Here is a 13,698-nt window from a genome sequence, read left to right as displayed (position 1 = left end):
GAGCACTTGTTACCATGATAAATTATAAAACATCTCTCCTGCCTCCATTCTGAGCTCCTTTTTTTCTAACAATTTTGTCTACATTTTAAATTTAACAATTGACTACAAGTAGGTCATACAAATTCTATGTTAACCCTTTGCACTCGCTTGCTTTTTTCTCGATTCCTTTATTCTAAAGCTAACCGTGTCGAGTCACACTCGACATCCGAGTGCAAAAGGTTAAGTTTTCAGAACCATTTATTCCATTGAATTCTGAATTTTTAAAATGCAGTTAGAAGTGTAATACCCTTAAAGTGTGTAGACAGTGTTAGCTTTTGAGGTCTTCTTTGCTTTCTCATGCAAGTTGTCACAAATGGATGTTTTTATACCTACACACAGAAATGATGATAGGAATTTCCAGCTGGCTAGGCATTGCTATCATTAATTTCTCAAAGCACTAGCAAAACTATGGGGGTGCGCTTTGAAGGCTGCCTTCCCCAGGCAGTGGTACTTCAGGCTCATCACTTGTCTGGAAAATGAATAAAAGTTACTTCTCTGACAGATATGTGTACAGCATCTCCAGCGCGTTAAAGGGAATCCATAGAATGTCATCTGCATACTCTCTATATAATTCTGCTCCCTTCCTAAAAGCATTACTACTTTGTGTTTATGTCTTTGTCTTCCGTTATTTCAAAATAGTGTCAGAAGTGATTTGGAGAGATTGATTATATTTTATTAGAAACTGCTGGTGCTTAGATGTTTGAGACAGTCAAGGTTTGGAAATCCATCTTGAGTATGATTAGAATTAAAATCAGAAAATCGAGGTAACTTGTAAGTTAACATGCCAATGAGGTCCAACATGCAGGTAATCATCACATGTGGCTATTTTTATCTTCCACTTTCCAACTTGAGTTGGATTTTTTCTAGTTGTAATGATAAAAATAAGGAGATAAACCAGTAAATTGGGAGTTCAGTGACTTGAGTTAGAAAATGTTTAAATTTTAAGACAGCCCAGATAACTTGAGTAGCTCTGATTTGCCTTCTGCTCAAGCGGGGTCAGAGGCAGAGCACATAGAAAAATATACTCAGTATTCTTTCCTGCTTCTTGTTGTTAAACGAATTCCAACGTTTAGCGAAATGAAGCAGGTTTGTCCCTTCTAAATATGTGCTTCCGTGTGTTATTCAAGTTCCTGTTTGATCTAAATGGGATAACATACAATTTGTTCTTTTTGTATTTTATTGAATGTATTGGGATGACCGTTAATAACATTATATAGGTTTCAGGTGTACAACCTATAATGCATCATCGGTATGTTGTATTGTGTGTTCACCAACCCAGGTTACCAACTGCTCTTAAAGCAAAAATAATTTGAATACTGAGCGGTTCAAGAGACGATTAATCATAATTCTTGAAACTAAAGTTACATTTGAATTAAATACTAGGTAATAAGGCCATCTAGTGGTAAAATTCCCAAGTTTTAGTCATTTTGAAAATCTGACATCTGCCTTAGTCAATGTGAACTTCAGAAGTTATCAGATAGGTGTTTTGTCTGATCATTACACAGTTTTCTAGAAATTACCTTAAACAAAGGCATTTTTCCCTTTTAAAACAGAATTGGTTCTCCTTCCTTATGTTCTAAAGCTCCTTTCTACAAAGTGTAAATTCACACACAGGATATTTTTCTTGATTGTACAATCAGGGCCACAACTGATTTCTGTAAATAATGAGCATTGAGAACACAGTAGAGCCTATGGAATATTCAGGTTTATGTAGTTAGCATTTCTTCAGTCTCTTTGGCAAAACCGGGCCTATTATGAGCCAGGAAATGAGTAAGACTCACTCAGGTCCTGCCCTTCAAAGCACATGATTGTTGGTCTCTGTATTTAGAATATTTCAAAAGTGTCCCCCAGAGACAATCTGCTTATTCAAAATCTGCTAATCTGTGTGCTAGACCCAGAAATCTGCATTTCAAACAAAGGCCTGTGAGTGATTTTAGGTGCACATAGTTTGAGAATCATGCTACTCCCTGTACAAAGATCATACAATGAAGTCTGTTATTTGGGAACTTAGTTATATGCATACATTTAACTCATGTATGTAAATGTTAAACATTTGTAAGGGAAGGAACACATAAAATCCATCATGCATTTATAGTTTGCCAACATGTTTCTCAACAATAATAGAACAAAGACACAAACTGGAACAAGAAGAAGTATGTTTTTTAACTCTGCATTAGTACAGTGTTCGTGACATCTTTTACCAAATGACGGGTAATACCCTGAATATTTCTTATTAGCAAACAGTACATTTGCTAAACATTCAGAAAGGATACTCACATTTATGTTACTGCCCAGCTTTCTCTCCACATGGATGTTACCTTGTCATTAAACAAGTTTGCTCACATGATTGAAATTAATGTAGAATATCTTTATTTGCCCCTGAAGTTACTGATAACATTCACATATTAACCTGACTTTTCATTTATAAAATGATCTTCTCCCCCCAGGTGTTTGGAGTGGATGACAATCAGGATTATAATAGGCCTGTTATCAATGAGAAGCAGAAAGACCTGATTAAAGACTGGGCCCTCAGTTCTGCCGCAGTGATGATGGAGGACAGGAAACCGCTGGGCACACCTGGGTTTCACCACACGGAGGTACCGTCTCGCCCTCGACTTCACTTCTTACATGCACAGATGTGAATTTCCGTCATTTTAAAATGTTTTTTGTTTGTTTGTTTTTAAATATAGTTTTAGTGATTTCAGAGAGGGGGAGAGAGATAGAAACATCAATGATGAAAGAGAATCATTGATCGGCTGCCTCCTGCACGCCCCACACTGGGCTTCGAGCCCACAACCCGGGCATGTGCGCTGACCAGGAATCCAACTGTGACCTCCTGGATCATAGATCGATGCTCAGCCACTGAGCCACACCAGCCTGGCTTCATCAATTTTAATTATATTAAGTTATGTATATGCCCCCTTGTAAAATACTCCTCAAAATGAAATCCTCCCAAATTATTTGTTTCTAATGAAAGCCCAAGGCCATCATGCAGTAATTCTGTTTCTGTTCTTGTTACTGTGTTTTTTCAAATTAATATTCTGTTGTCGGTGAGGGAAAATGTTAGTTATCGTTCAGTAAGCAGTGAATGAGCTAGGTGCTCGCTGCTCTGATTGGCATTATTAGAGAAAACAAAAAATATACACGGCTCATGCTTTCTAGGAGGTCATGGTTCAGAATGGAAAGACCTGGCCTGGCAGGAAACATGCCAGGGCGTGCCTGTGGATACAACCTGTGACCTCAGGCAGTGTGATTAGAGTAGAGTGAAAGTGATGGTGTGGTGAGGTGGTTATAGAGTCAGCATTGGGATGGCAGAGCTAGAAAGACCCGAGTTCAAATCCCATGACCACCACTTCTAACAGCGCGCCGTTGACTCGGTCACTTCCCCTCTCTTTTTTCCGTTTTCTCATCTCTGCAAATGGTATTTTTAATAAATCTGTTTACCGAGAGTTTAATAAGGTGTATAAACCACCCAGCATAGTAATTGCCTGAGATTTATGCACTTAACAAATGTTCATTCCCTTATTGTAAGTGATCGTAGAATTTCATTTCACACTGATGTGTCAAAAAGAAATCTAGCCCTAGCTGGTTTGGCTCAGTGGATAGAGTATCAGCCTTCGGACTGAAGGGTCCCAGGTTCGATTCTGGTCAAGGGCACATGCCTAAGTTGTGGGCTTGATCCCCAGTAGGGGGTGTGCAGGAGGCAGCAGATCAATGATTCTCTCTCATTATTGATTTTTCTATCTCTCTTTCCCTCTCCCTTCCTCTCTGAAATCAGTAAAGATACATTAAAAAAAAAAAGAAATCTAAAAAATGCATGTAACTGAGAATTAATTATAATTTAGTCAGGTAATAAGAGCTAACATTCAATGGAAGCTTTCTGTGTACTGTTTTACAAGGCAGGAAACCAGTATGTAGTGATTACCTTGGTCAAGGTCTTACAACTAGTTCCTTGTGAAGCTAGAATTTGAACTTGAAGCAGCCGTAACTTCTTAACTCATTCTCTTACTCATGATGCTCTACTGCCTCTCAGGAAATGAGTTAATTTAGAATATACAAATGGTAAATAAATATAAAATACAAATAAAATCTTAAGGTATAAATAAAACAAAATGTAAGTAGTTACATTTCTATGAAGCATACATAAAATATTTTTTTTTATTCAGGTAAATATACCTCTATGTGAAAATTGTCCCCTTATGGCCTGCCATTTCCTGGAATCTGTCAAAGCAATTATTGTACTTTAGTGACCTTTCCCCCTTGATCTTAGAGAATTATTATTCTGGCTTCTGTTTTACAAGATGCTTAATTTACTTATTGGAAGCAAGCAATACTTATTTGAGGCAATGTCTTCATATTCTGATTAATCTGGTAAATGTGAACTTAAATAGACTCTTCCTTCTTTTCTCTATCCCCTCAAACCATGCCAAGTCAGATTTGTCTGTAGCCCCATGTGTACCTGCCCCATTGATCGGCTGCCTCCTGCACACCCCACACCGGGCATCGAGCCCACAACCCGGGCATGTGCCCTGACCGGGAATCCAACTGCGACCTCCGGGATCACAGTTGAAGGAGTTGCCTAAACTTGCCACCGGAACATTTTTACAGACTGGTCCTACAGCAGTGTGTGCCCCTGGAGCGCACTGTATTCTGGATATCCTAGCATGATGTGAATGGCTGAGGTACTTCTTTCAGTACCAGAATGGTGGGTGGTTACCACAGAATCTTGAAAGGGAATTCAGGGGTTCAGCAAGAATTCCTTAGGCTCCATTGTATGTATGTTATTGTGTATACTTACTATTTCAATGTATTACTTTTGAAATCATACAGTGTACAGTTTATATGAAATACTTATTTCAGCAGTTTCTAGCCTTCCTTAATACAGTAAATCTGGCACTTTTAATAAAATGTCATTTTTAATAATTTAAAATAAGTTTTCAGTCACAGCTTCCTATTCCTTAGTTGTCATTCCAGTTTCAATATGAAGCCTTGGCTTAGACTTTTAGAGGGGAAACCATTTTTTTCCACACTCCCTAGCTCTTCCATATTAAATGCCTAGGTGGCACTGGTCTAAAGAATCGCCATTCTCTGTCCATAAGTCTGTGGGACCACATCATGAATTAAATTCCATTTCACACTTGACTGTGAGGGCTCAAAGAGCACTGCTTTAAGAATAGATCTAGACATGGACAGGTTTAGGTTCAGATCAGTTATAGAAAAATTCTCCAAGGTCAAGTAATTTCTACCATTAAAGTGTTCTAGAAAGAAGTGTCAAGGTTTGGGTTTGGTTTTGAAATCCCTGAAGATAAGACCTGTCAGATTTAATACTCCTTGAGGCTCTGGAAGCCTTCTGATTCCTAGAAACATGAAGAAGGCTAGAGAACAGCTTAGGAATAGACCTTTAGACTCCTGCTCCAAAGACTGGAATAGAGCTAACTCCCCTGTTAGAGCCACAGAGCTCTGATCATACACCTAGCAGCATAAACATTAAGCTCCAGAGTTTATGTTAGTACCATTGTGAGTCTTTAAAATGTTGAACTATACTACATGCACAGCAATAATAAAATGTTGTCATTAAAAGGGGTACCTAGAGAAGCTTCATTTTATAGTAGACTAGAGGCCCAGTGCACGAAATTCGTGCACTCAGAGGGAGGAGGGATCCTTCCACCAGGCCTGCACCCTCTTACAGTCCGGGAGCCCTCAAAGGATGTCTGACTAAAGGCAGTAGGACATCCTTAGCGCTGCCGAGGAGATGGGAGAGGCTCCCGCCACCGCCGCTGCGCTCGCCAGCTGTGAGCCTGTCTTCTGGCAGACTGGTGCTCCCCCTGGGGGAGCACACTGACTACCAGGGGGAAGCTCCTGCGTTGAGCGTCTGCCCCCTGGTGGTCAGTGCACGTCATAGTAACTGGTCGTTCCGCTGTTCGGTTGATTTGCACATTAGCCTTATATTATATAGGATGAGGAAATTTAATCAACTATAATATAGGAATCTGAGGTTTAAGTATTGCTTTGTGTGACAGGTTAATGTGACTAACTGGAATTCTCTTCCATGAGAATCAGGTTTGACCAGACTGCATTATCACGTTCCCTTGTTTTCTCCCTTAGGAAGGCACCACTGCATCTGGAAGCAAGCGCTGGGTTTCACAGTGGGCCAGTCTGGCTGCCAATCACACGAGGCATGATCCAGCAGAAAGGACCATGGAGCTGTCTGTCCCTGTTCCTTTAGAGAATGGTACTTTCTGTGTGTGTCTGTGTGACTAACACATCAGTTTTAAAAACCAGCTGCTAGTAAATCTATATAGTGAGCAGTAAATTAAACCCAAATAAGCATATTCACATATGTTCATGCTTATGCTCCATATATCATTTTAATTTCACTAACGTGGAAATCATTAAAATTAACTCACACTGGTGATAGAGATAATTTGTAGATTAAGCACATAATATACACAAGTGTATATAATGTATATGAAAATTTAAAAAGACCAACACAATTCCAGATCATCCCATACAACAAATATTTAAATGCTACTTTCTGCCATACATCAATAAAAAAGAATTTACTTAATCTACTAACTGTATCTTTTGCAAATCTATGTAATGTGATTTTTATTACCTTTTAATTTATTTCTGCAAAGTGAAATATAGGTTTTAAAAAACACACACAAGATTATATGCCTCTAATGATATTAGATTCAGTTCATTACATTCCTAATTTAAAAAACCCTCAAGGAGAATTTGCATGTGGTTTTTTTATCTGTATTCTTTGTTATCCTTAGAAATGGAAATAGAAATTTATTTTATTTCTGGCTTGTGGCACCCCCACAATCTGGTTTAGGAATTTTGTAAACATTAGTCAGCAATTCTTTGAACAAGATACACGACAGTGTACTAGGAAAGCTGTAGCCTTTACCAGTCAGGAATTGTAGTAGTTGTTAGTACGGCCAAGTGTTTGGAAAGACAGAGTGATTTACAGGTTGGTTCACAGAAACTAGTCCATGATTGGGAAACAGAGACTAGACAGAGGAGCTAGGTACATTTACAAAAAGAATCTATATATATAAAAAGCCAGCAACTGTAATGGCCGTAATGATCATAATGATGGGCTGCTATGATTCCCACTGTGGCCAGCAAACCAGCCCATCAGGGGGTGGGGCTGGCGGGCTAACTTTGCAGCCCCTCCCCCTTGCTGGCCTGCCCCTGATCGGACTATCCCACCCCGATCAAGAGCTGGCCTCCAGCCAAACGCCCTCTCCCTTCCCCCACTGGCCAGCCCCGCCCCCGATCAGCCTGTCCCACCAAGATAGGCTCGTAGCCCCTCCCCCCAGCTGTCCGCCCCTGATTGCCCACCCCCATACCAATAGAGAGCAGGGCTGGCCCATCAACCTCCTGCAGCCCCTCCTCCCACCCGGCCCCACCCAAGATCGACCCCCCCACCCCATCAGGGTCAGGGCCAGCCGGCCAACCACCCATGGACTTTCCCCCAGGCCACTGGCCCCCAATCGGCACCCCCACCCTATTTGGGGGTGGGGCCAGCCAGCCCACCACCCACAGTCCCTCCCTATGGCTGGCCCCACCCCCAATTGGCCCTCCAACCCCAATCAGGGGTGGGGCCCACCAGCCAATCCCCATGGCCTCTTCCCCCAGCCTGCCCAGCCCTGTTGGGGCCCCAATCGGGGCTAGCCCAGCCATCTCCTCCTTCTGACAGGCCCAGCCCCAACTAGCCCCCCATTGGGGCCGGGCCAGCCGGACCCCACCCATGCACGAATTTGTGCACTGTGTCTCTAGTTCACTATAAAATTATTAAGTATTAACTGTGGAAAGTAACATTCTACCCTTGTTATAAGAAATAGTAGACTGCCCTGGCCAGTTTGGTTCAGTGGATAGAAGGGCCCGTGTTCCATTCCAGTCAAGGGCATGTACCTCAGTTTGTCTGTGTCTCTATCACTCCCATCCACTCTAAAAATCAATAGAAAAATATCCTCGGGAGAGGATTAACAACAACAAAAAGAAATAGTAGACCTTCATTATCTCATTCCTATTGTAAATGAATTTATTTAGGTGAGCTGATAAATCCACTTAAATATAAAGTGTTCTTTTAAATATTTGTCCAGTGTGAGAAATGCTAGAAATATACAAAAAGATAAAGTAGCTATTACATTTTAGATGCTTCAAGTAGCAAGGAGATAAGACATAAAATAATTTATGATTAATTGCTCAAAGTTAAATCAGTAATTAATATTTTCTTGAATCATAATCATTGTATTGCTATGAAATTTAAATGCTAAACTTTTAGAATTGTAATGGGGAACAAAAGACCTATAAAAGCTATATCTAGCATATTTTTTCCCCACTTCAAAGATTAGGATGCTCTGTGCTGCGTTAATTTATATTTCTCTGAAAGATGTATCTCTCATTTTGAAACACATTCCATTTATTCAGGAAAATCCCCCATGAGTATTTTCAAGTTCTCTTACATGGAAACATTAATATATGTATTTTCTCACTGGCTTCTGATTATTTGAAAAAGAGGAAGTAATCATGTATTTCTCTATGAGACCTTCATACACCAGACAACCATAATTTAAAATCCCTGCATTTGTAAAATTATGACAAATCCTATCAGCTTTTTTCAAACTTACAATTGAAAAAATTCTTTTAATCAGCTTTGAATTTTATTTTTAGAAAACCTTGTTAAAGTCCGAGTTTTCTGTTTGACTTTGGAAATCCAATTTATTCTCTTAGGTAGATAAGACGCTTATTAAAAACTAGGTATATTCCTCTTCTTTACCATGTCATTGAAAGTATAGCAAGGAAACAGGGTAACTAGGCATTCTTTGTGCAATTCTGTAATCTGCTAGTTAGAGTCTGTTGTCTTGAGCAGAACTTAAAGGATGAGATAAGTCACAAAAGCAAGAGCGACCACGGTGAGCTTCCATAAAACATGTTAAGACAAGGAAGCAGCAGAAGTACGTTTCAGATCCGACGACCCTCATTTTCATCTCATACAGTTTACTTTCCTGACTCCCTGGTCAGTCATCAGCCTGTTAGTGCACTTGGCACTGGACTTGCCTTTTAAACTACTCTGTCACAATGCTGGCTTATTTAGTCAAAGTTTTATTTTATACTTAAGCCTTTGCTTCACTTACACTTCAAACCCTAGTGTAATATGGTGTTATTTGTATTTTCACTTTTGGCCCTGATTTCTGCCTTGTGGTTTTTCTTTGCAGATGCAGATGTCAGTGAGTCTGGCATTTCCGTGAGAAGCAGCGGCTCCGCAGCCTCCCTGGCTGGGCATGGAGAGAGGAGGCGGCGGACCCTTCCCCAGCTTCCCCATGAGGAAAAGGCTCTTGAGAGCTCCAGAGCCAAGGCCCTGACGCCGAGGTCGGAGATCGGGGAAAAGCAGGACACGGAGCTCCAGGAGAAAGAGGCCCCGGCGCAGGTATACCAGAAAGACAGACCAGATGCCGACAGGGCCCTGGGCAAGGTGAACAGGGCGGTCAATGGGGAGACCCTGAGAACCGGCGGAGATCACAAAGCCCTCCTGCACTTAGCCATCTCCTCTCCTGGGAAGGAGAAAAATGAACCCGACAAGGAAGCTTCTTTGGTTAAGCAAACATTAGCCAAAATTCAGCACCAGGAGCCAACGGAGCAGGCACAGTGGGCACCTACTAAATTATCTTCCAAAAATGCGTCGGGTCCGGTAGAGAGAAGTAGGGAGGAGTCCCTTAAACAGGAGTCACAGCCTCAAGAGAAAATCCCAGGACATTCTGCGAGCAAAGGAGAGAGGGCGATCCAAAGTGAGGGCAAGCGAAGAAAAGCCGATGAGCTTCTGAAAGGCCACCCCCCCAAGGGAGGAGACAAGAAGGAGTCCTCCAAGCCCTTAGTGCGACAGGGAAGCTTCACCATAGAGAAGCCCAGCCCAAACGTCCCCATCGAACTGATCCCCCACATAAACAAGCAGACGTCAGCGACACCCCCTTCCTTAGCGTTGGCATCCGCCAGTAGACTGCGCGACAGAAGTGACTCCATGGATGCCGACTCCAGTCTGGACACAACCCTCATCCTGAAAGACACAGAAGCAGTCATGGCTTTTCTGGAAGCGAAACTGCGAGAAGATAATAAAACCGACGAAGGCCCAGATACCCCCAGTTATAATAGAGACAACTCCATTTCCCCGGAGTCTGATGTGGACACAGCCAGTACCATCAGCCTGGTGACTGGGGACACGGAAAGGAAGTCAACCCAGAAGCGAAAGAGTTTCACCAGCCTCTACAAAGACAGGTGTTCCTCAGGCTCTCCGTCCAAGGATGCTGCCAAGTCCTCCTCTGGTGCTAGGGAGAAGGTGGAGAAGAAAACAAAAAGTCGCTCCACGGATGTAGGGCTGAGAGCAGATGGGCGGAAATTTGTCCAGTCCAGTGGGCGCATGAGACAGCCGTCAGTGGACTTAACAGACGATGACCAGACCTCCAGCGTACCTCATTCTGCCATCTCTGATATTCTGTCATCTGATCAGGAAACTTACTCCTGTAAACCCCTCGGGAGGACTCCACTTACCTCAGCTGATGAGCACGCACATTCCAAGCTGGAGGGAAGCAAGGGGACCAAGTCCAAGACTCCTCCAGTGGCCCCCGGCTCGGCCAGTAAGTCCACCACCCTCCCCAGGCCACGGCCCACCAGGACTTCCCTCTTGCGCCGCGCACGGCTTGGGGAAGCTTCAGACAGTGAACTTGCCGATGCTGACAAAGCATCTGTTGCTTCTGAAGTGTCCACGACAAGTTCAACGTCAAAGCCGCCCACGGGAAGGCGGAACATCTCGAGGATTGATCTGTTGGCTCAGCCTCGGAGAACCAGGCTCGGCTCACTGTCCGCTCGCAGCGACTCGGAGGCGACCATCTCTAGGGGTAGTGCCTCTTCAAGGACCGCAGAAGCCATCATTCGAAGTGGAGCCAGACTAGTCCCGTCGGATAAATTTTCTCCGAGAATTCGAGCCAACAGCATCTCTCGGCTGTCAGACTCCAAGGTCAAAAGTATGACCTCAGCGCATGGCTCACCTTCAGGTAAATTGGATCCAGATATTTTATAATACTAGCATACTTATTTTGTGTGGTGGGACTCCTGTTTTAAAAAATTAAATCTCCAGTGTTGCTTCCCCAGTATTCAACAGAAAGGTTACTCTAGAGAGGGTTTTCTCCTATAAAAATTACTTTAGCTTAGTAAGTAGAAAATTCAGAAGTTACATACACTTCCAATCAATATCCTGGAGTAAAATAGAGATTTCAAAGTTAGACATATACTGAACTGGTCTCGGAGATTTAATTGTCTAATTGGTGAGATATCTGGATTTGTCTGTCAAAATTAGATAGGAATTATTATCTGGTTTAGAAAATAGGAATGAGCATTTTGCTCCTAAAAGCATGTGTTTAACTTTCCAATATCCTCACCTAATTCCAAGCCCTTATGAACCTGAGGCACTCTGCCTTTTATTACTCCTTTCAGAGCTGAATGAAATCATCAATATTTTACCCTTTTTTCCCCCCTATTTATTTTGAAATGTCATATGCCTTACTTATACTTTTAAAAATTAGAGTTGTTGATGGTCAGGCAGGTGAAACTAACCCTTGACTTATTTCAGTGGAAGAAGATGGATTCGTTAAGAAGTTCCTAAGCACCTGGGTCAGAGTGGGCTCTAGAAATGTAGCAGCTTCTGAGCATCATCTCACAAAGCATTAGCATATTTAACCACATGACCAGCTGTCATTAACATAATCTTTATAAAAAACTACATATCCCCCACCAGATTTTAACTGCTTCTGGCACGTTTGTCTGTTTCTGTACTTCACATTGAGCCTGAAGCCCGTGGAAATACTCATGGCCCCTTTGGCCCTGAGACAAATATTTGTGTGTCCTGTAGACATGGTCTTATTACTTCACAATCAGCCTCAGATGTGGGTGTGGCTGAAAAGGCCGGCCTGGGGGTTGTGGGGAGCCAGCTGTTAAAAACTTGAAGGTCCGTTATCCTCAGACAGCAAGTACCTCAGTGAGCCCTAAGTCCTGGGTGAGTGATGGGCAAGTCGGTAGGAGTCTTTTTGTTTTTACATCTGCACAGCAGAGCCTGCAAGTCCCAAAACTAACAGCACTGTTCATGTGCCACTTGTTTTCATTTTTCTTCCTCCTCTTCTCTCTTCACTGCTGCTTCCTCCACTCTATTCACTTTTCCATCTCTGTCCTGGTCGGGGGCTGTGGTGATGGTGGTCGTACCTGTGGTAGGAATGAGTGTAGGCGGAAGATAGCATATACTCATGGTTCCACAAAGAATACGTGCATTTTCCCCATTGCCCCACCCTCTTGTTTCTACACTTCAAGTTTTAGTTGGTGGTTCATAGATTGATTGCCAAGTATTTTTAAATGTTTTTATTGATTTTAGAGAGAAAGGGAGAGGGAGAGAGAAATATCGATGTGAGATTGTGAGATGAACATCCCATCAGCTGCCTCCTGCATGTCCCCTACTGGGGATCAAGCCCACAACCTGGGCATGTGTCCTGACTGGGAATCAAGCTGGTGATCTCTTGGTGCATGGGTTGACGCTCAATCCACTGAGCCACACCAGCCGGGCTGATTACCAAGTATTTTAAACTAACTACTACTACCTCTTGGTTTATGTTTACTCAGCGTTATTCTGTTGTTCCTTATGGCTCTACCTCTTCAACTCACATTTCTTTGTGCCCCATTCTGTGGGGTGTCCTCTGATAAAACTGCGTGTTTTGTTACCTCATCTCTAAGTTCATAAACGTTTCGCTACTCCCCTGTCCTGACATAGGCTGTAACGTGGGCTGTGTGTTACCCACTTGCATGGGACACGTCTCCCTCTGTCCTCGTTGTAGCTCTTAACACGTGAGCGATCTGGGGCTGCTCCTCAGTGTCTAACCTAAGGGCTTATTTGAGATGCAAACCAGACGTGATGACTTCAGCAAGTCTAACAGACGCTGTAAGATGTCATATTACACTCACGTCTTTCAGGATGAGTTTTGTTCCGGCTGCTTTGAACACAGAGCTTGACAAACATGTGGTTTTCTGGGTCCATAAAGTACCTGGATTGTTCACTGACATTCTCTAGGGCAAATTGAGGGATGAGATTTTGGCCTTCTTCAGACTTTATAGTAGTGTATTAAATAATTAAAATCATGGGGTTTAACAGCTAGCAGAGTTATTCCGTTTAGGTAGCTAAGGCAAGAGATGAAATCACCTGCTCTGGTCACATAGCTATGAAGGGACAGGATGAGAATCCAGAGCGGGACTCCATTGAGTTGTTATCAGGGGCGCATACAAGGCCAGTGCACAACATGAAGGTCTTTGTAATTCTGATGTTTTACCAAGTTCATGTTCTTCCTGATGCCACATTCCCAGTCAGGACCCGGGGTTGTACATCCAGATTCTCTCAAGACGCACACTTACATTTTATCTAGAAAGACAGTGGCCAGAATATTCAGTCAGTGGTAAAATATTCAAGTAGCTACATGGGGTAGGTAGTTAAAAAACAGACAAACATACTTTTCTAATGTTGCTAATTGAATTGCCTTTGATATTACGATATTTTTACTTAAGATAATCATAATATCTTGAGTGGAAAAAGAAAAGAAAGTTCTTAGCTTCTGAAAT

The 13,698-nt window shown here is 42.4% G+C and overlaps 1 protein-coding gene across 1 annotated transcript in view; it reads left to right on the top strand.

Moving 5' to 3' along the window:
* The window catches only part of CEP170 (centrosomal protein 170), a 103,342-nt gene that overhangs the window by 65,419 nt on the left and 24,225 nt on the right, over positions 1–13,698 (top strand). Inside the window, exons 10-12 of the mRNA XM_054712941.1 lie at positions 2,487–2,636; positions 6,145–6,271; positions 9,270–11,099. Coding sequence (XP_054568916.1) covers positions 2,487–2,636; positions 6,145–6,271; positions 9,270–11,099 — 2,107 coding nt within the window. The remainder of the gene's footprint in view (positions 1–2,486; positions 2,637–6,144; positions 6,272–9,269; positions 11,100–13,698) is intronic.

Source organism: Eptesicus fuscus, chromosome 24, assembly GCF_027574615.1.
Source record: "Eptesicus fuscus isolate TK198812 chromosome 24, DD_ASM_mEF_20220401, whole genome shotgun sequence".
Taxonomy (NCBI): domain Eukaryota; kingdom Metazoa; phylum Chordata; class Mammalia; order Chiroptera; family Vespertilionidae; genus Eptesicus; species Eptesicus fuscus.
The sequence above is the reverse complement of the archived record's forward strand: the minus strand, read 5'-3'. Positions and strand labels throughout refer to the sequence as shown.